General features: G+C 50.8%; 1 protein-coding gene across 4 annotated transcripts in view; it reads right to left on the bottom strand.

Annotated features, from left to right (window-relative positions):
• The window catches only part of rttn (rotatin), a 32194-nt gene that overhangs the window by 6095 nt on the left and 3869 nt on the right, over positions 1-22230 (bottom strand). For 2 of the 4 annotated variants that reach the window (XM_076050307.1, XM_076050306.1), the window contains exons 9-41: positions 21678-21856; positions 21312-21427; positions 19977-20147; positions 19568-19780; positions 18958-19070; positions 18719-18845; positions 18361-18486; positions 17554-17670; positions 16832-16971; positions 16096-16273; positions 15912-16011; positions 14999-15084; positions 13934-14051; positions 13145-13241; positions 12936-13001; positions 12259-12453; positions 11315-11557; positions 10870-11026; positions 9931-10091; positions 8699-8918; positions 7116-7244; positions 6928-7038; positions 6201-6359; positions 5410-5487; positions 4284-4482; positions 4107-4204; positions 3931-4018; positions 2877-3081; positions 2430-2520; positions 1648-1798; positions 1302-1439; positions 343-569; positions 150-255 (exon numbers count right to left, since the gene is read on the bottom strand). In XM_076050307.1, coding sequence (XP_075906422.1) covers positions 150-255; positions 343-569; positions 1302-1439; positions 1648-1798; positions 2430-2520; positions 2877-3081; positions 3931-4018; positions 4107-4204; positions 4284-4482; positions 5410-5487; positions 6201-6359; positions 6928-7038; positions 7116-7244; positions 8699-8918; positions 9931-10091; positions 10870-11026; positions 11315-11557; positions 12259-12453; positions 12936-13001; positions 13145-13241; positions 13934-14051; positions 14999-15084; positions 15912-16011; positions 16096-16273; positions 16832-16971; positions 17554-17670; positions 18361-18486; positions 18719-18845; positions 18958-19070; positions 19568-19780; positions 19977-20147; positions 21312-21427; positions 21678-21856 — 4703 coding nt within the window. The remainder of the gene's footprint in view (positions 1-149; positions 256-342; positions 570-1301; positions 1440-1647; positions 1799-2429; positions 2521-2876; positions 3082-3930; positions 4019-4106; positions 4205-4283; positions 4483-5409; positions 5488-6200; positions 6360-6927; positions 7039-7115; positions 7245-8698; positions 8919-9930; positions 10092-10869; positions 11027-11314; positions 11558-12258; positions 12454-12935; positions 13002-13144; positions 13242-13933; positions 14052-14998; positions 15085-15911; positions 16012-16095; positions 16274-16831; positions 16972-17553; positions 17671-18360; positions 18487-18718; positions 18846-18957; positions 19071-19567; positions 19781-19976; positions 20148-21311; positions 21428-21677; positions 21857-22230) is intronic. The other 2 variants (XM_076050308.1, XM_076050309.1) reach the window with 2 other exon arrangements.

Genomic DNA, 22230 nt, shown 5'->3' with positions numbered 1-22230 from the left:
TGCTGAATCACTTCACGTCCACCTGATAGAGTTTATGCAAGTTAAAAACAGATAAACTGGATTTCTTGTGCATGTCCCCGAGTCAGGAGTAACCAACCACACAAAGCTTAAATAACAGCAGGAGAACATTTCAGAAACAAACAAAATACCTTTGGCTGCGTGTGTCTGAGCAGCGGGGCTGCACGCCAGCAGCGTCATCAGAGCTCTGGCGGCGGGCCTTCTCGATGGGTCCTGCAAGCTCTTCTTCTCAAAGCTCTGCCATGAAAAAAAAGTGTTTTTTTGTTTGTTTTGTTTTGCGATGAGCAATGGCGGCGACTCTCAACCCTTCACCTCCACCTGTACCTGAAGCAGCAGTTCGCACAGCCGGCCCGCTGCTGGGGAGTTCACCGTGTCGCGCACGGACGAAGAAGAAGAAGAAGAAGAAGAAGAAGAAGCAGCAGCGGCGGCGGTCGGGACCTCGGCGCCTCGACTCTTTGTCTCCTCCGTGAAGACGGCGGCGAGGAACTGCAGAGCTGCGGCGTGAGCCGGATGGTCGCCCGTCCTCTCGTCCACGCACGCCGACAGTGTTCCTGCAGGGGGAAAGTCAGCACTTCAGAATTTTTTTTTTCTTTTTGCACAGTCACCCAGATGGACATGCATTCTCCCTTCGGTTTGGTTTCTTTCTCTTTTTTTTTAATAATGCAATTACAAAATGAAATTCAGATCCCACTGCTGTACTTTGATGGTCGACAATCAGTTTGACAAGCAGCACAAGTGACGGACGCAGGAAATGCAATTTACAACAAATTGTCAAGTGTGGAATATTTGGCAATTTTGAGAACAGCGACATCAAGTGGTTACATTTTAGATTGCAGCGCTCGCCCTCCCTCTCAAAACACACCTGCTCACCTTCTTCTTTGTTGATTTGCATGACGATGCGAGAAGTCAAACCTACATACGAAACTGGCTGGATTGTCCACGCCAGGCTTCCTTAGAAGTACGGCGGTGCAGGATGGCAGCAAACTGGGAGCAAGACCCTTGCAATATGTATATTCTTATAAATAGATACAGAAGAACTGCTCTATAGTTAGGAAAAGCAAATTATTTTCACTGGACTGAGGCTATACACTTTTATTAATGCATTTATGGGCAGTAAATTAAGCTCTTACTAATATAAAAATCGTAAATCAGGCCAAATATTCCACACTGTCTGCAACTTTAGGGGAAGCAACCGCGCCGCCTGGTTTGGCTGAGTTAATTCTGCCGCGCCGTCTCGCACCAGCGCCCGAGTCAGGGACGGCGTGAGTCGAGTGTCCGCGTACCTGCGAACGATCGCCAGCGTCTCCCCAGCGCGGCGGAGACAGATGGGTACGCTGCCGAGCCGTCCCTCCTCACCAGAGTAGCCAGGAGCGTAAACAAGTCCGCCCAGCACTCGCAAACCGCGTCGCGGGTACCCGCGTCTGCGGAGGAGGAGAGGGGGGGGGGGGAGAGTGATTCACGAATTCTGTGACACGCGGCGGCACACAGCGGGACTGGGAGTTTCTGCAGAGATCAGTCGAGGTAGCCGACGTGCCGCGAATTATCCAGACACGAGAAAACAAAACAGATTTTTTTTTTTACACTGGAAGCAGCGACTGGATTGGAAAAATGATCACGCCGCGCTCTGACCTAAACCTTCGGGATTCAGCGTCAGCACCGCGACCAGAGTCGCCACCAGCTGCTTCAGCGGGCCCAGGCGGCCAATCAGCTCCGAGCTCACGGTGACACACGACTGCAGCAGCCTGGAGAAGCCAGACAGGAAGTGAAGCGAGGTGGCGATCTAGAGGGGGGGAAAAAAAAAGAAAAGAAAAAAAAAAGACAGAGACACACAAGACAGGAACGTCATTGCAAAAAACATGAGGCAGGTGCAGCTCACGTCCCTGGTTCCTCTCTCGCGCTGCCCCTTTACAGGTGCAGCTTTACGCCTGCAGGTTTGGACCCTGGATGCCCCGACTGCAGCCACCTGCATCGGCCGCTCAACACCTGCATTTACAATTACCACTCATACCGATACTGCTGAGCAGACACAGGCTGAGGGTCTTTGAATAGGAGAGCAACGCTGCCATCAGTCTGCATGCACCGTCTGTTGTCTTTTTTAAATATCCATTACAATGAACACACTGAGATATGTTACCACGGTGTGATCGTGCAATGACAATGGCGATGGCTTCTATATCTCCACTGATAACCGCGTCACTTCTGACACGGCGCCCACTGAGAATACCTCCTACGCTGAGATGGTGAGGATGGCCTCAGCCCACCTCGCACCCACTGAAGTCTTCTCTCTACTGTACCAACCCGTTTTTTTTTTGTTTTTTTTCTGGCATGTCATAGTGACAAAAGCAAGAAGGGGGAAAGACAAAGAGGGGGAAAAAAAAAAACCTCCTCAGAACGTTCAAGTGTTTCCTTGCCTGGCCCTTGATGACTTCTCTCTCTCCCGGTTGAATGTTTGCCGTCTTCAGCTCAGTCACACATTTCTCGACGGGACCGGCGCGCACCAGACTGAGGAGGAGGAGGAGGAGGAGGAGGAGAGAAATTATGGAAAATGTGCTTTTTTTTTAAAACCCAAATAGAGCCAAAGACACGCATAGTTTGGCAGTATTATGAATGCAAATCTGCTCTGCATATCTCTACAATTAAATCATTAGACTGAAAAAAATCATCTGTACTCACCAGACTGAATATTATGAGTTAAAGTTTGACACTTAAAATGTGTAAAACAAAGCAAAACACACTACATTAAAATATATATATATTTTTTTTAAAATATCCTTAGTGTTTTCCCAGCCTGAGTTTCATTCTACACAGCGTGATGAGAAGTGTGGGCGTGTGAGTGCATGTGGCGCTGGCCCTCTCACCCAGCCAGTGCCTCCAGGAGCTGGTTGTGTCTGAGGGCAGTGAGGGTGAAGTCTGGCAGGATGGCCACCAGGTTGCTCAGCAGGCCGCAGTGGGCCGCCATCAGGCCCGGGGTCACCACTGCGACGGGGCTGGCGGCCGGCGGCAGCTCGCTGTGACGGGAGTCCGGGGAGAAGGCCGAGTCGCTGGTGTCCGTGTCACTCTGGCCTGGGAGGGAGAGACGCACCGGCGGGCGGCTAATTGAGATGCTGTGTGGATGGTGCACTGCCGCATATGAGATCAAATGGAGCCTGAGAGTGGAGGCTCCGTGGTCACATAGCGCAGAAGTATTAAAATTACAGTATTATTATCATCAATCGGTGGTGTCGTAGTACTGGAGATTGGTCTCCCTTATTCATTGTAAATTGATTTTTTCATTTTATGAAGCAAAGTTGTTTTGTTTTTTAAATGGATCAAAATAGCTGGCAAAGCAGCAACATGTTTTGGTTGTTATTTTTCTTTCATATAGAAAGTCTCGGTCTCGCCCTGGTTCTCGAAACCCTAATGTCTTGTTCTCGTCTCGATCTCGACGCTCTCTAGTCTTGATAAAGCCTTAATCTCGGTTGGTGCGGTCTTGACTGCGACACTGTCGACCCCCCCTTTTTGAAGTTGTAGATAAAAAACAGGAAGCTTGTGAAAGGTGAAACTGAGGCTTCATGAAGCACTGAACAACTTCAACATCAAAAAAAAACAGCACAAGTTGCTGCGACGCCCCGGATGCGACCAGAAGAGTGACATCTGCTGGCTATGATTGAGAACTGCGCCTGACGCCCTAAACCGAGGCTCATTGCTTCACGTCAGCAGCAGGCCTCCCCATCCTATTTTCCTCTCAGTCTTTCAAAAAATTATTCAGTCAAAGTTGTTTCAACGTGTTGGCCTGAAGATAAGGCGACATTTAAAGGAGTTTTTGTAACAGGCAGCCGAGTGTGACATCACTGTAGGTCACGGCTCACCTCTAAATCTCCAGCAAAGAGGATGCGAATGTAAACACGGCCATTAAAAATGCCTCCCTGGTACCTTGAGTCATTAGCCTGCTGGCCGGGGTGTCTTCTGTGACGTTCAACGGTGACGGACCTTTCGGGGTGTGGAGCATCGAACCTCTACTCTGGAATGACCAAAATGAAGGAGACGCTTGAGTAGACACAGTTTGATTTTGCAGTGTTGAATGTGTGTAAGTGAGGGGTGCTGCTGACCATCGTGCTGGACGTGGAGAGCGAGCTCGAAGGCCTCCTGTGGTTGTCGGCGGATGCCGGCGGGACGCTCCTCCAAAACAACAGAGAGTCCTCGGAATCTAATCGGCGGCGGACAGACGAGATTTCAGACGGTGACCCCTGCTGAACAGCGCGTGGTCGGTTTTACACCCGACCTACCCAGTAACGTGTTCTCCGGAGGAAAGAGGCCGCCGCCGGCATCGGCACACGGCTGCGAGTGGAACACACGCCGTCCTTGGTAGCAACTGGAAGCGCAGAGGGCGACGTGTTGGAAGTAGCGGCAGTGGTAAAGCAGAGCCTGGAGGGCCGGGAGACCCAGCAGGGACAGGCCGGTCACCTCGTCGTGGACACAGGGATGCTGAGGATTTAAAAAAAAAAAAAAAGAAGAAGCTAAGAGCACACGAAACAGCAGGAACGACAAAACATCTCGGAAATAAACTCATTTGTATTTTCCACGCAAGCGGGGGCTATAAACTGATCTGATTTAATTCCACTGTGACATCCGGCCCCTTTTTCTTCGCGAGTCACGACATCCTGCATTATGACGGTTGTGGTGGGTTCTTTCTTTCTTTAATTTTTTCTTTCCTACTTGACAGACATTTGAAACTTTAGTCTTTTTTTAGATGTGAGCGCTGGAGGCGTGCGCCCCCGCTAGGCCTTGAATTCGAGCAACACCCAAAGACTGAAACCTGCGGGGCTCGGCTAGAGGGGGAGTGGAAGGAGGAAGAGGGAGGAGGAGGAGGAAGCAGTAAAAGAAGGAAGAAAACAGTCTGTCACAATCGGACGACGATGTGAAAGCAATCATTGCATTGTTTTCGTCCAGAATCAGAAGGCATTGTTATTTGAATTGTCATAGCAGCATCACACACTGAAGCAGCAATATAGATGTTACAGACAACAGATGGAAACCAGTCCACGGCTATAATCTGACATATTTACATGTGATGTTCATTAATATGTGCTGTCCCTTTTAACTAACTAACTAAATGCATAAATCAATAAATAAACAAGGTTCAATAACTGGGCAATTAATAACGATACAAAGTGAAAATAGATAATATTATACATTATGAAGTAATAATGCACAGTAGTATTCACAGGTCAATGGCGGGGAGTTGTAAAGTCAACTGGTGGTTGAGGTGGGAGCTGCAAGAGGTCGGCAATGATAATGAGAGTAGAGAAGTAGACATTTCATTTCAATTCATTTATTTTAGTTTTAATGGTCAAATCAAAAAACATGCACGAGCATTGTGACCTTTGACCCGACCATCGTCCAGCCACTGACCTGCCACTGAGAGTCTTTGGCCTCCTCGGGGTCGGCCAGCATGGGCATCACAAGCAGGTTTTGCAGGATGAAAGCGGCCTGGAAAGTAAGAGAAGGGGGTCAGACTCGGCAACAGTGCCATCTGCCTGTGGTGTTGCGGTATTACACGAAGGCGCAGTCACGTTTTAGCTCCGTTTGGTCACATTAAAAAAAAAAAAGGAGTACACTTGCGAGAGGAGCGAGGGTGTCATTTTAAACACTCTGAGCACTTTTCACACATGAACTCTGGAGGGTGTCGGGAGGGGGGGAGGGGGGGGGGGGGTGGGCAGGTGATGTCTGGGATGCGCTGCATGTGCTGCAAAACAGCAGCCACGTGCAATGAGCTCACTGCTGTCTGGCTGGGTGGAGAAGTGCACAGGCAGCAGGGTTTGGATAAAGTGGAGCCAGACTGACTGTGTATCATTCTACACATCTGCTACCTCTGAAAGTTCCATTGAAATAATAATAATAATAATAAGCACAGCGACGTGAGCTTGATTTCATGCAAGAGTGCAAGGAGAGACGGAAGCTCTCCGGCACAGATTGAAAGTTTGATTCTGAAAATCAGAAAATTGTTCCTTTTGTGATGTCACAAAGGGCACCTTCCTGATACCTCTCCGAGGTAAGCGACGGCACCTCCAGCCTTCTGTGGCTAGAGCAGAGGGCTAACTATGCTCCGTGCCAATTCAGGCTTGCTTCATAATTATACACGTGAGACGAGGTGGGATGCAGAAACGCTCCTCCGACAGGACGGGCAGACACTGGCACGGTACCTCTCTGCGGACCGCGCTGCTCTCCTGCCGGTCCAGGAGGATGTTGAGCAGCGTCCCCCACAGGCCGCCGCTGATGTTCTGACAGCTGGCGCAGAGAGCTTGGCAGCCGCTGGGAACCGAGGACAAAGAGGCGCCCAGGCCCATGCTGGCGAACCGCACCTGACACCAGGTAGGGGAGATGCGGATGTTTCAGGAGAGGAAGAGAGATTGTTTCAAAAATAAAAGAAGAAGAAAAAAAGGAAGTTGATGCATCTCTGGGGTGTAAACGTCCAGAAACACACACGAACAAAAAAAAAAAAAACACACAAGTGAGTTTCCAGAAGTTGGATGCTTGACGTTGGAGTATGATATTATTAAATATGAGCCTCCTAGCATCCAAACTTGTGATGGCAGTGACAGTGACTACTCTGCCGAGGGACCTCAGAGTGAGTTGCGTGGGAACTTGATCTGAGCTGTCAGATCCCCCTGCTTTTTTTCCCCCATTTTCTTTCCCCGTGAATTCTTGAAAAACTCATTTGGGTTTTTACTTTGCCACAATATTTCGGGCATCTGCAAACAAACAAAACAAAACAAAACAAGGAAAAAGGTGACGTACATTCGCGACAGATGGAATATTTGCGAGCGCCAGCTGCAGGGCGAATGGAAAACGGCTACACGACGGCCGAGATGGACTTGACCGTCTGCGTTTAAAAAGGTGAGAGCGTAGAAAACTTTTTTTTTACAGCACCTCCTGATCCCTGTCCACCCAGAGCGGGATGAGCCAGGCCAAGCCCAGCTGCGACGTGCTGCCGTCCTCCGTGGCTGCCTCGTTCCCCAGAGACCACTGGGGGATGAAGTCCTGCTCCGGATAGAACAGAGAAATATGTTGTCGTTTTTGTCCGACACCTGCGGAGAAAACAAACTCGCAACGCTCACCTCCCCCTTGTTCTGAGCCATCATCTCGTGAGACAGGTGCAGCAGAGAGATGAGGGCGTTCTTGGTCACGCCTTTCCCCATGAAGGACAGGGAGTTGCCGCCCCACTCCACGTAGAACGAGGAGATGACCTGCGCAAAAAGGCACACACTGTGAACGGCCGAAGAGCCCTGCGGACAAACAGCTACTCAGTCATGTTGCAAAGATTCACCTGGAGGACCTCCCCTCCTTAACGGCACACAAACTGCTCATTAACTTCATGAAGACACTAAACAATCCCTGTGGGTACTACGACTATTTCCTTCCATTCATTCTATTCTTTCAATGCACATTTTATCAGTTCTCTAATTCTGTCTGCTTTCATTTAATATAAATTTGGCAGTTTGTTTATCTCTGGTTATTGCTATGATGAGATATTTGCATCTGAGCACATAACAAAAAAAACAAAACATTAGTCTATTGTATATTAGAAAGCTCTCTAAATCAGCGTCAAGCACTGGCAATGTCATACTGGCGAATATCACACTACTTTATTTCCCTCCTACTACAGATCGTGACGCTGTCACCGAATGATTAATTCATCCTGCAGCTGCTAGGAGACCTGTTTTTGTGTTGGTTGTTTTGCAGCCGAGCCAGAGGAACGGCTTAAGCTCTGCTTCATTGTGAAATAGAAATAAATACCAGCAGCGACCAGATTTACCTTTTTCGAACACCCTCGGCTGCGCCGCCAATCCATGTGTAACTAATACTGACGCCGTGGCGTGACGACGCCGCGTGAACAAAGACGGGGGCCTCCGCTCGCTTTGACGCGGCTCCAAAGCTAAAAGCAGCCGAGACTAATTGTTTATTCTTGGGCTGTGCCGTCCGGGACTGTGTGGAGAGGCTGCTGAGCTTTCTCAGAGGGGCCTGCAGTGGTGGTGGTGGTGGTGGTGGGGTGGGAGGTGTCAGGTGAGGGACGGGAGGGACGGGGGGAGGACGGGGGGGGGGGGGGGGGGGGGGGGGTCAGTAGGGTGGTCGGAGGAGCCGGCGGGGGGACTGAAAAGGGGAAGATTAACCTCAGCTCATCGGAATTCCGGCCGAGAATTAAAACAACGCAGCAAGGCTGCACCCAGTCCATGTGTAACCCACTGGCATAGGGGGAGAGAGACTGGAGGGGGGAGGGGAGGGGGGGTCTTCAGGCTCCAAATCAATAACAAAATGTTGGACGCGATGCTGGGGTCTGCGGTGCAAGCTGGCCCGCGCCGCGCTTCGCCGTCGCTTCACGGACCGCCGAGCGGCTTATAACAGATGGAATATGCATGGTTGATTAATCTCATCAGCATCTTCCGAGTGCCCCCCCCCCTTCCTCCCCGTCAATGAGACCCCTCCCCCCCTCCTCCTCCTCTCACCTATTGAAATTCCCGTCCCGTCGCCATTATACGTTTCGGTTTTAATTAATTCCACAGAAAGTATCCAGCTTTCATTTCATCTATTTCTGTAGGCGTTCTCCGCTCTGATGGGAGGCCCGCATACGCTCAGGAGCGTGTTCAAACATATGATGTGGCCACACATAGATAGATAGATACACACACACACACACACACACCTCCAACAGCCCGCTGAGGTACTTTGAGCAGAGCGCGGCAGGCTCGGCGTCGGGGCAGTGGGAGCTCCAGCCGGGCTGCGCTGTCAGCGTGACCATGGCCTGCAGCGTCCTCTCCAGGCTGGGGAGCCCGTAGAAGCGCGGCGCGTCGGACACCCGCAGGCTCTGGAGCAAGCGCGCCGCCAGCTGGCTCCTGAAGGGGCCGGCCAACGCCAGACACAGCCTGGGCGCGCAGGGGGACGGATGGAGAGGGGGAAAACAGGGGAGGGGAGAGGGGGGAGTGAAGGAGACATCGTGATGAGAGGAAACACAGCTGGTGGTGATCAACATATCCTCAATATGAGCTAGTAGGAATCTAGAAATAACAGAAACAATACGGCAATGCGTTTATAGCAACGTATATATTATGGAAAAAGGAGTCTCCGGCCAGACAGCGTTTGCTCAAACGTTCATTTTCTAGCCGTCAGCTCTTTGTGATGTCACAAAGGGCACTGGTATCCATCCCGGTCTGGTGATAACAACACTGGCCAGGCAGCCAGGTGTTTGTTCTGCCCTCTGTGACCGACCGGCCTTGCAGCTGTCGAGGTTTGGTTCCATTCCAGTCGTGTGGTTAGCAAGTGGAAAAAAATGGTTTTGAAAGGAGGCTATGAACAGAGGGCTAAATACACATATATACAGGCAATTTCTGTGCGGTTTTTTTGACATTGTATATTTAAGAACACTTGAAATCACGTACTGCATAGTGAACAGGAACATTCCTCTGGTTATTGAAGAAATCGTTAAGTTGAAGAAAGGTAAGTATAATTTAAGGGGATTGGTTCTGTTTTCACAACAAGTACAGCAAGAACGAACGTGAAATTCAGATGTGCGTCAGTGTTGGGAGTGAAATTATGGAATGTACTCAATGATGGACCCAAACTGTGCAATTCCCTTTTGGAATTTAGAAAGACTAAGCATAAAATAATGAAAGACTATATGGCAAACTGAATGCAAGTGAGAATTTAAAAAGGTGAGTGTCCGTGCAACTCATTTTATCCGTGGTTGTTTAAGTTTTTATGGTTACGTATTGTGATCTTTTATGTTAAACCTTTCCTTTTTATTTCTGTTTTGTTGCAACCAAAATTAAGTCATTAATTCATTCATTCATTAATTCATTCATTCATTCATTCATTCAAAGAATCAGGCATGGGGGTCAGCTTGAATCCAGGACTGATTGGAAGTGTTGATCATGCAACCTGTCGGCGGTGTTTTCCAGCCGGTGCAGCAGCAGGTTGAAGAAGCGGCTGAGCTCCCTCTGCAGCCTGCGGCTGACGTGGTTCATCAGCTCGTCCGGCTCTCCCGAGCTCCGCGCCGAAGCCTTGCCCTCAGTGCTGAACAGCAAGCTGAAGAGGGACTCCTGAATGGGGGAAAAAAAAAGAGAAAACCACATTGTTTTGTTTTGTCTAATTATTAAACATTCGTGCCCTTGTTTGCGAGGTGGAGGAGGAGGGGGAGGAGGAGGGGGAGGAGGAGGACGAGGAGGAGGATTCGTTTCAGAAGATTGCGCAGCGCCGTGAGACAAAAGGCAGAGTCCTTCCGCAGGCCTTCCTTAAAAAGCCGGCGAGCTGACCCAGAGAGGGGAGACGCAGCGGGAGGAAGGAAGGAAGGAAGGAAGGAAGGAAGGAAGGAAGGAGGTGTTGCTGAGCTGGCGCCTACTTCCTGCCACCACTGCTGTCTTCCTGCGAGGCGGCGTCGCAGAGCAGAGCAGAGCGCTTATGCAAATTGAGAAAGCGGCGGATGTTCCTGAAAGCATTAGTGGTAATTACACACACACACAAAAAAAAAAGTCAGACCCTGAAGAGTGTTGTGGCTGCCAGGGAGGAAAAGTTATTGTTTACACACAAATAATAAACAAAAAATCCAAGGTGAGACTGATTAAACCCTAAAAGCAGCTTTCCTTGCTAAAACACCATGTGTTTTTTTTTTCTCTTTGGGCTGCGATACGGCTCCAAGTCTGTCATAAAATAATCCACTGCCGGCAGGTCTGAGCAGCGATACTTGATTTTGACTTTGCCATCTCTTGCTGTGCCATTTATCCCAGCTCCGATTCACGGTATGAAATTGTGCTGGAGCGACAGGACCAGGAGCCCGCAGTATTCATCCCCCTTGGCCCAGTTAGTCGCGACGGGTCGCACCTGGTTGAGAAGCAGCTCCAGCATCCAGCGCAGGTCTCCGTCCTCTGCCGCCGACGCAGCCACGGCGCCCTCCTCTCTGAAGTAGACGTTGAGGAAAGCCACCACGGCCACCAGCAGCCTCTTGTCCTCCACGCTGGCCGGATGCACCTGCAGGAACCTGGAGAGGCGGAGGGGGGGGCGGCCGGACGAAGGGGAGGGGGGGGGGGGGGACCGATGAAAATGAAAAAAATGCTCAATACTGGACTTTCCTTTGAAAAGGAAAGGAAGGACCAAAGGACCGAAAAAAACATATTTGCTAGATGTTTTATTTTGAGGCAAATTGTAGAGAGTAAACAACGCATTTAAAATAATAATAAAATAATAATAAAAAGCAAACCCACTCCTGGCTGCAAACAAACAATCTAATGAGGCATTAACGCTGTGTTGCGTGTGCGAAAAGCTGCACCTGCTCACTACCGCCTGCCAATTGAGGGAGCGCAGCGTCTCTCTGCAGCCGTAGGTGGCGCTGTGAGGGAGGGCCAGCCTGTCGATCAGCAGGTAGAGGCCGAGCCTGGACAGGGCGGAGGTGACCGGCACGTGTCCCGCCGCCGTGGAGATGGCCTGGAGGCAGTCCCGCAGGGCACCAGGAGGGTGCAGCACCCTCAGCGACAGGAGCTGCCCCTCGGAGAGCGCCAGGTCGGAGTGAAACCTGCGTGGAGGGAGCGGGAGGGGTGAGCCGTTCTGGGAAAATAGGCAAGTGACTGACGCTATGAGCAGTCTCACAAGATTGCGAGACTAAGGGGGAAAAAAAGAAAGAAAAAAAAAAGATTGTCAATCTGGATGAATGAGAGTTTTATGAGTCACCCAAACTGAGACGCTTTGACGGAACGGTGCAGACAGGTAATTGTGTCACTCTGCGAGGCTGTCAAAACAGTGTCAACAACTGAAAGGAGAAAAGTTTGCGACGGCCGCGATGCCTCTCAATTTACGCCCGCATTAGGCGACGAGCCCCCGCGTGGAATCGAGTTTGATCCGTCGGCTCGCCGCGCACTTCAGCCGTCCGTGTTGCACGCAAGCTGGTTTAAAATCTTGCAGGAAACGTCCTCATCTGTACGAATTAGGTCACATTAGAGGCAAACGAAGACGGATGAGACAGAAGAGGACTCCCTGTGAAACTCATCTTCTGCTCCTGGGAGGGGAGTGCTAAAGGCTGAAATGCCTCTCCTTTCTTTTCTTTGTTTGGTGTTTTTTTTTTACTCTGGCTAGTTCTGCTGAAATTTCACTCGTCTGACTAAAAGTGAAAATTTGCCAGCAGATGACGCCAAGCGTCAAAAAAAAAAAGAAGAAAAAAAAAAAAGTGGCCAAGGCAAAAATGAAAGTGTGTAGAAGTAGAAGCGTGAGGATTGGTACTTGGAGGAAGTGGATGAGGCGGCCCTGGGCAGCTCCTCCAGGAGGTTGTCCATCCCGGAATGCCAGGCGGCGTTCCAGGCGACCTGCAGGGCCTGCCGGGAGGGCGGCAAGGTCAGCAGGTCGGAGGAGGGCGGCAGGACGCAGCGGAAGGGGCTGACGGCGTGATGGGTGGCGGCCTTGAACGGGAGGTGGAACCTGAGACGGAGACAATATTGGAGAGAAGCTTGTGGAGGCGATTGGAGGAATGAGCCGTTAGGGGTCCAATGTCGAGCAAATGTGTTGCTAAACCTCAAGAAGAATTGTGTGCGTTATTTCTTCTGCTTGCCCTACTTTTCAGAAATTGGAGGAAAGAGCCCTTTGTGATGTCACATAGGGCACTGAAAGACGCTAATTGATTCCAATCCCCCACCTTGAGCTTGTTTCTGTCATAAGATCCAAAAAACATTTTTCAGCAAGCTAATTATTAGCTTAGGTTGCTAATACTGTTTGTTTGTTTTTTTGTTTTTTTTTACGTTAAGTTAAAGTCTGTTAAAGTTAAACAGAGAACAAAAAATGTGCAACGAGAATGAGAATAAATAATTATGATAAATATAGCCATTCCACATGAGTCCAGGACGAAATCAAGATGTGAAAATCACCTTCGACAAAACCGCTGATCCGGAAAGAGACGTGTTTACCTGCGTGTCAGCGACAGCGGCAGCGAAAAGGTCTCTGAAGCCACGTCTGTCTTGCCTCTGTCCGACCTGAAATCAGGACAAATAGGGGGTGAAAAAAAACAACAACAAAAAAACAAATCAAAACAATAAACCGAAGGAGAGCGCGTGCATTTGCGAGGCGTCAGAACTTCACGACGACAAATGAAAAAACAAACAAAAAAACAACTCACCACGTTTCAATTTCAGCCACCTCGTCGAACAGCAGCAGTGCCATCAGGGCGGCCGCCTCGCTCCCGCTGCTCTTATTCGCTTTCAGCAATAACGACGCTGCAATGAAAAATGGAAAAAAAAACAACGCACAAATTCACACGAGTGGCGACAAAACGGCGTCATTAAACCGCACAAATACATTTATAGAAGTTTAATTTTTTCTCCCGATTTCATTTTAGACACACACTTCCAGAGTCATTCCAAGCCTGAGATAAAGATTCTATTAGGCTGCCGGGCCACATTTTATAACCTTATTAAAGGTTATAAATTATTTTCTTTTTTTTTTAACAAACTTTATTGCTGTAAAAATGGCATCAGAGGTGCTTTAAAGTAATTTCAACAACTCGGAACAGAAAACCGTTAGCTCCTTCTCCTTTTACATGAAACTGCAATAGGCGCCAATAGACGCTTCTCTTGGAAGTGCCCTGATGCGGGCCGATGAAGTGGATGTATACATGTCTATAAAAGGCTAATTAGGCACTCGGGCCACACAAGGTGCAGCGAGGTATGCAAAACACCTGCAAAAAAAAAAAAAAAAAAAAAAAAAAAAGCGCAGAGTGACGTGGCGCCGCCGAGCTCCGCGGCTAACAAGTTGCATCACGCTAATGCGCCGCCTAATGCGGCGCGACACCGCGGCAGAAGGACGACTTGTCATCCTCCCCGCCTCTCGTCTCTTTCGCCCGCGGGCCACGCGAGTCGCTGGAGCGCGCCGCGGCGGGGTTACTTAATGAGTTGCCTCGCGAACGCACCCCTGAGCAGCGCGAGGAGCAGGGGGCTGCGGCGCGCCAGGCTGCGCCTCAGAGGCGGATCGGCGAACAGCAGCTTCCTCAGGATACAGACGCTCGGCTCCAGCAGGCAGTCGAGGCTCTGGGGAGAGACGACAACAAGGCGCGTTCGCCGCTTAATTGTGGCGGCGGCGGGGTTGGGGGGGGTTGTGGGGTGGGGGAGAGGTGGTGGGAAACACAAAGACGTCGCAGCATCTTCACAAAGGAGGGTTCATTTATTATTGCATATACGTCTATATAACGTGACACAGTCTTGCGTCAATGAACCTTGGCATTGCACTCGGTTGGGCCTTTTTTTTTTTTGACGGCACAAACTTTTTTTACGTTTACACGCCGAGTGACATCCTGTTGGAACACGGGGGGGGAATATTCAGCAGAGGCGAGACAATTGTATGTGTTCCAAGTCGCATACATACGTGCGCAACCGGTGAAGATTTTTGTCCGTTCACGGCAAGGACGCGAAAACGCAAAACTGGTCCATAAACTACAAACTTGCCATATTGATGACGTGCGTAGCGGAGTTAATGGCTGCTACGCCGCATTTCGCTCAGGAATTGGCACTGAGACGCAAGTTTGCATGCAGTTTGCATGCAGTTTGCATGCGGTTAAGTGTCCGTTATGTTGCATCGGCCACATGTTCGCCATTTAAAGAGGCGATTTGAGTCCAAGTGGAGCGGCTACCAACGCTGGCGTACGGCACATACATTATAATTCCACCAATCCTGTAAACACTTGTTGGTTGAGATGAATTACTCTCAGACATTGTTTGAGAGTAAGTGCCAGGCGATTAGCTCCGTTAGCAGCGTCTGATTCAGGGGGGCTGTGGGAAGGATCAGCGAGCCGCAGCTGAGACCAGAGGGCAAAGACGCCACCGGCTGACCCGGGCCTGTCTGACACCATTAGCACACGTGCATCTCAGCCCTCCGCCGTGCACGCCTGGCTGACTTTCCCGTGCGGCATCCACCCGGCAACGGGTCTGGGGGGCGTCGGGCCCTTTGCCAGGGACCCCTGAGCGCGGCTGCTCGTTACCTCGCTGCCATTCGAGCTGTCCACCACGAAGGAAATGGCTCGGTCCGTTATTCCGAGGCCCTTCAGCACCGGATGCATTCTTGTGTCTGCGGCGAAAATAAGAGAGAGATTCAGAATAAAAGAAATTCACTTTGACTTATTGTGTTGTTTGTTTTTTTGTGGCATATTTGAGAAGAATTTTTGAAGAATTTGCAGACAGAATGTTGCAGGTGGAAATGTTCATGCTGGTCACGACTGGTTGTTTTTCATATCTCGCTGGAAGATACTGTGCCTTTAATTCAACAGCCGTTGAGAAAGTCCACCATTCAGAGTCACATCAGCCTTATTTCTAAAGACTTTACATGGTTGGCAGGTTACCGAGACCGACCCGAGACAAAATTGCAATCAGTTGACAATTTGCTGTGCAGGGATATTCTTCCAAAGTGATGGGCCGACACTCTCATCCTATAACTTCATACTGGCAAAAGAAACCTTCGTTTTAACTCTCTTGTGCAAAAATGATGACAAACTCGGTGATTACTAGTATATTAACATTGTGTCATATTAATATATTGCTTATTAGACGTGTCTTGGTGAAGACAACATATCAACTTTAAGTGTCTTCTGCTGTAGAGAGATTGGCATGACGCCCTCCAGTCGTTTGACACGTTTTCATATTCGTCTGGCAACTTGGTTGTTGACAAGATGAAGCTGCAGTTAAAATGTCTGGCCAATGTCTGGGCAGCAGTTCATAAAAATTATATAATACAACAAATGGCATTTTAATATCCGTCAACTGAAACGTCCCTTGGTAAAAAAAAAAAAAAAGGCTTGTGCCAAAGATGCAGATTTTCCAAACTAATAAGCAACAGATGGCCACCTTAAGAAAAAAAAAAAAAAAAGACGAACCCGCCCGCAAGAGTCACCACGTTACCTTGGAGCACGACCGCGAGCTGCTCCGCCGCCGACCTCCTGAGGGGGGCGTCCACCGAGTCCGAGCACAGGATGCAGAACAGCTTCTCCACCGACTCCATCTGGCCGCGGCGGATCAGGCGCACGGTGAGCGTTCGCGGGAGAACGAGGGTCTTACCGGATCGCAGGTGGGCGGGGCTTCTTACCTTCAGAACCGACTTGCCGCTGGAGTCCAGCGACAGGTCCAGCGGGTTGCGGACGCAGTAGAGGTTTGGGAGCGAGGCGGTCGCGGCCCTCTCCTCCAGCTCCGGCCTGGCCGCGCCGCCGCCGTCGTCCGGGCCGGTCAAGAGAGGCAGGATTTGCTGCGCCGCCGCCATTCTGACCCTGCGGATCAAGAGCGACTTGATTAAAAAAAAATGTATTAATTAATCAATTCATTTTTTTTTCTTTTCTTTTTTTAAATCACACGCGTCACACATCCCCCAAAGCATCCGACTGGAGCGGCGGTTGTGCAAAGAGCTGGCTGCGAAGCGACCTGGCTCCCTTTTAAAAGGCGGCAACAATTTTTAGCAGCACTTGTCTGGTGTTCATTACCATCTCCATCAATATTCATGGAGTGGGACTGCCGAGATTATTGCAGGCGTCGCAGAGCATCGAGGTGACGCGACGAGCGTGTGCTCTACACTGCGAGGTTCTTATGATACTTCTATGTGGGTCTTGTCAACCTGTCAAGATCTGTTAATGCTGTGTGTGTTTATCAAGTTTCATGTTCTCAACTTATGTATTTTCTTTTATCTTTTTCATAAGTTTGTATAATGAATACCCAATAACAATACATGGGAAAGGAAAAAAAAAAAAAAAGACAGACAGACTTTTCACAAATCACTGGTGAATCGAGACGTGTTGGTGGAAAAGCTCGGTGAAGTGAGCCATTGGACTCACGCGGGTTGTTTTGTGAACAGCAGTCGAAGGGCTGCTGCCAGCTTGGCCGTGCTCGAAAGCGCAACGTCCCCCGATTGCGACGCGCCGCCGGTCAGGAGCAGGACGCACTTCCCCAACGACTCCTCCGTGTTGGCGTAACCCTGGGACGCACACACACACACACACACACACACACACACACACACACACACACACACACACACACACACACACACACACACACACACACAGAGAATTGTCAAGCTTCCTTGGGACGACACAGAGAAAAGCAAGGAGGTGCGGATGGTTTTCATGTCCTCTCTTGTCGACACGATGGGCTCGTTCTGCGAGTGTCCTCCTTGAATTAAATCAGAGTCGACAGCCTCGTCAACGCAGCCTCATGCATATTCACCGAGAACTCGCAGGCTCTCTGCCGACCGAGACTCAACAATTAATAAAAGGTTGTTCTTTTTCTCTCTCTCCCCCCCCCCACCCCCTCAACACGCACACAAGAGCAAAGAAATCAGAGCAGAAATGAGAAAACAACAGATTTTTTTCGCCACCCACTTGCGCATCCGCACGACGCCTTTGCGCTTTGATAATAGCCGTTATCATTGCGGAGGGGGAGAGTTGGGGCCATGAGCCGCTCCATAAAAAAACGAAAACGAAAGCATAATTCAATAAGTTCCGCACGTGACGGCGCTTTTTACGAGCCCCGCGGCGGAGATGCGCAGCCACAACACCTGTAAAATGGGCGTGACCGGGTGAAGCGCCTCATTGAGCCTGTCCCAGGTCGACGCCGTCATCATCAATCGTCCCTTGAGCAGGAACAGCAGGGCATCCTTGGCGGCGGCGCTCACCTATAGATCACAGAAGGGGAGAAAACTGCTGAGTTCACAGAGGCTGCCGCTGATGGAGCCGTCGGAAGGCGCCGCCGCGGCTGGCGGGCGGCGCGGGTTTTTATTGTCGCATTAAAAGCGCGAGGAAGGCGCACATGAATCAGGGCAATTTCATCCCTCTGGAGAGCTGCCGTCCATTAGATTCACTCCTGTCCCAGCAAGCCGCTGCAAGAACACGGCAGATTTTGACTCGAGTAGGGATGACAATTATCGATTAATTCATTAATCATTAGTTGATTGACCTTATCGATCGATTAACGATTAACTGATAAGCGTCAGTTTTTCCCGAGGACCTAAATTTCACAATGAAAAATGTGTAAGGAACACATTATTCACCCTTAAACAATGCTGAGGGTCCAATGTGACCAATTTTTACATTAGAGAACAGTGAAAACACCCTCAACATTTATCACCTGACTTTAAGTCAGTGTTTCTCAAAGTCGGGGGTGCGGGGGGCATGAAAAAGTTCTTCCTCCAAGGTGGGGCGTGACAGAGAAAGTTTGAGAACCACTGCTTTAAGCTGACTTCTCAAAAATAATTGTGACTAATTGAATTTAATCGATTCAATTCTTAATCGACGATTAATCGTTAATCGATTAATCCTTAACGTCCCTGGTCTCAAGTGTGATGATGACACAGGAAGATGCCGACCTTCTCTGTGGAATCCTGGAGTCCAAAGGCGATTATTTCGTAGAGGACCCTGTGGTGGAGGAGGAAGTTGACTCCGCCGCAGGCTGCCGCCTCCTGTCGCGTGGCGCTCTGGATGCCGAGGCAGTCCTGGGGACGCATGTGAGAACACCGAAGCACATCATAAATTATCACCGTCCTCTCACTCAAGCTCGCACGAAAAGGAGGGCTGGCATGGGATTTTAAATATGGAGCAATTGAAGAAAAATAAAAATGAGGATGTTTTAAATGTGAGGAGGGTTTTTTTTTTTGAACAGCACAAAGAGCGAAAACGCAGGTTCCAGGTTCCCCTTTGAGGGCAGAGGGGGTGGCGGGGTCTGACCTTGAGCAGGTCCAGGGTGCGCTGGTACGTCTCGGTCCGGACGGGCGCCGAGGGATGGGCCAGCAGCTTGAGCAGCAGCTTCTGGCTCTCGCTTCGGAGGAGAGGGCTGGGCTGGTCGAACTTCCACCTGGCCAGCCGAGGAAATCAGAGCGGCAGCGGAGACATTGGACACGCGTTAGAGCAACAGCCGAGGGGGTTCTGGCGGCCGCGGAGGGAAATCTCGGGAGTTTGCCTCGTACAGGTGGGAGCAAATGTCGACGCACTCCTTGACGACCGGGAGGTGCTGGTGAAACGAGAGGCCGTCGACGGCTCGGTCCGCCAGCTCCAGCAGTTCCAACCAGTTCTTCTCTCCCTTAGCCACCGGGGAAAAAAAACACGATATAAGCAACTTTGATTTATATTTACTTTGTTGCTGATCAATGACAAATGGTTTCCTACCCCCAAAAGATGAGCTTAAGCTTCCCCTTAACTTGGAATTTCAGGCAGCCCTGGTTTCCAAATTCAATATGCCAGAGCCCCCATTTCTTAACATAGTGCGTTTTGCCGCCTGCTCTATTGTTTAGAGTGTTGTGCAGCATCTACCCGAGTTTATGTGTTTGCCATTTCATATCGTCTGTCCGATTCAGCATGGAAATGCGAACGTACGAAAATGAAGCGTCAATATAATGTGAATATCTTGCTTGTTCCTTCCCTATTTTATTTCTTTTTAATCAATATAATCCCCATTCTTTTCTACTGTATTGTTGCTGATATTACACACAGCTCCCTAATGTGGGATTAATAAAGTCTTCCTTTTTTCATTTTTTTTAACTGTCACTCGTTGCTCCGCCGCCGACCTGCCGCCGTTACCTTCGCCTGAGCCTCCTTGAGGAAGCTGCAGGTGGCTTCCATCCACAGGGCGGCGCGGGTCACCCGCCTGTAGACGTCGTGGCCGTCTGGGTTCACCTGCTCCAGGTAGGCCACGGCCGCCTCCTGCATGCTGGGGAACGAGCCCCCGAACGACGGGTCCAGGCAGAGGTGGAAGAGAGCCTCCGTCGTGCTCTCCGGGATGTTGTCGGCGGCCTGCGGCGGGCGGGCGGGCGGGCGGGCGGGCAGGTAGGCAGGGAGGGAGGGAGGGAGAAGTGGGGGAGGTTAAAAAAAAAACAAAAAAAAAAGGCTTTAATCAACAGTCCTAATATTGACTATTTTGGGACTCGGAAGCGAGGAGGGGCGATAAAAATAAGAAAAAAAAAAGTCTGTATTTTTAGCGCAGGCACACCTTCTCGACGGGGAGGACGGTCTGCAGCAGTTTGACGGCGAGCGCTGCGACGCCTGCGTACGCCGCTCTGTGGTGGGGCAGCGAGCCGCTGGGAGCGTCTGCTGCCGAGCTGCTGGCGTGGTAGCTCAGTACGTCCCCCAGCAGCTCCATGCAGCCTTGCAGCTTCTCCCTCTGAAACACACACACACACACACACACACACAGACAAAAAGGGGGAAAAAAATTATATATATGTATATATGTGTGTGTGTGTGTGTGTGTGTGTGTGTGAAGACGGCGTCGGTGCACACGTGCAAAAGGCGCGCGTTCTCGCACAGACAGACACGCAGCCCTCTGGCGGGAGGCCAGGAGAAAATTGTTCGTTCCGGCTGGAGAGGGGTGGGGGTGGTTGAGGGGGGTTGGGGGGGGGGTTTCGGAATTGAATGTAATCAGATTTCAGGGTTATTTTTGGATGCGATACAGATCCAACCCATCCCGGCATGAATAAATTGGAACAATCTATTCTCAGCGCACTTCCTTTCGCGCTGGGGGTAGCGGACGGAGCAGTGGGCGACTCGCACCAGTAGGGGGCAGTAGATGCCCTGTGCATGGCTTGGCAGCGACTTCGCTTAGGTTATTTTTTTTATTTATTTTTTTCTCCCTCTCTCTCTCTCTCTCTCTCTCTCTCTCTCCATTTCTTTTCCTCAGGTCCGTTCCCACAGGATTAACCCCAGAGGTCTGGGCACACAAAGGCTGCTCTCCACATAAAGATGACAAAACAGTTCTCCGGCTGCAAGGCTCGGGGTGTGCATTAAACCTCACAAGTGCCAGAGGGGAGCCGACTTGACAAGTGTATAAGTCTCCTTATGTGGAAACATATTCTTTAAACGCTTGTGGAGGGTTGCTGGTAATCTTTGCACAGGGGGGGGGGGGGCAGAAAATGGTCATTTTAACGCAGCCCTTGGTGGATTCAACGCCGTTATTAAATGAAGACGTTCGCCAACGTTATGATTCAGTGTTGGCGTGAACCCGGGGACGGAGGGGAGGGTGTGCACACGTAGGTGTGCTAGAGAGGCTCTCTGCATCCAGCCAGCCAGACGGGCTTTGTAATCTTACATAATTCACCCAGCACCGTCACGAGCCCACAGTTCTGCCTGACAGCTGAGCGCCGCCGCCTCGCCCCTGTGCAAAACTGTCTCGCGGCAAAGCGAAACCAAGTAAAACCCCCTCGAACACCCACTCACTCCACCACCACCACACCCCCCACCCACCCACCACCACCACCACCACAGCCCCTCCCACTCCACAACGAAGCGCATCCGTCCCTCCGTCCGTCCGCGCACTCCCGACACTTGCCAGCTCCGTCCCCGGCAGGCTGCGGTCGTCCCAGACCAGCTCGCAGACGCTGTCCCCGAGCAGAAGGACGGCGTCGCACAGCAGCTCCAAGGTGCGGCGGAACACGTGCGGGCCCTCTGAGGTGGGGGCGGGGGGAGAGAGAGAGACAGAGAGAGAGAGAGAGAGAGAGAGAGAGAGAGAGAGCAGAGGATAAATAAAGTGCGAGCTAAGGCTCTTCTTTGAGGCTCACGTGGGAAAGTTGGAATAATGAGCACGCATACATTTGCAGCGCACCTAACCGCCAGAGTGGACAGATGGTGAAACCGACTCCTCCCCCCCCCCCCCACCCTGCCCCCGTGGGCGGGCCGCGCCCGCGCCGACTCCTACCTGTTCTGAGCAGAGGTATGGCGTGCTCCATGGCGGCGACGGCGAACTGAGCCAAGGTGAGCTGCTGCAGCTGCAGCTCCAGGGCGTCGTCGGCGCCGGCGTCCGGGAGCGGCAGGTGGCTCGCGTCGGCGACAGGCGACTGGGGCGCCCTCCCGGCTCGGTGCTGCGAGCCGACGCTGCTGGCGCGGGAGGAAGAGGGAGAGAAAGGCGGCAGCGGTGAAGCCATGATCTGCGCTCGGACCGCTCAAACACAGCGAAAGATGCACAATGTCACGAAAAACCGAACGCAGCCGTAGTAGACCGGCCACTAGGGGGCTCTGGGTGGGTTTCAAGATTTGACAAAGATGTACGTCACCCTGGGCTTAACTAAGTCATCGTGTCATTGTTCTCCTGTTAGATGCACGGTCAAGGGGAACAGAGGCGGCAGCAACAGTCGATTGTTACGACACGCAGAGCAGTCGGAAGAAAATCTAATCCCATTTGTGGCGAAACGTGAGTCATCCCAAAGCGCTTTCGCAGGCAACGGGATTACAGATGGAAACCCGGAGCCGAC

Source organism: Nelusetta ayraudi, unplaced genomic scaffold, assembly GCF_046127955.1.
Source record: "Nelusetta ayraudi isolate G7.1 ecotype Tasmania unplaced genomic scaffold, CSIRO-AGI_Nayr_v1 ptg000127l, whole genome shotgun sequence".
NCBI classification, from domain to species: Eukaryota; Metazoa; Chordata; class Actinopteri; order Tetraodontiformes; family Monacanthidae; genus Nelusetta; species Nelusetta ayraudi.
Note: the sequence above shows the minus strand (reverse complement) of the source record. Positions and strands in the feature narration are given on the sequence as shown.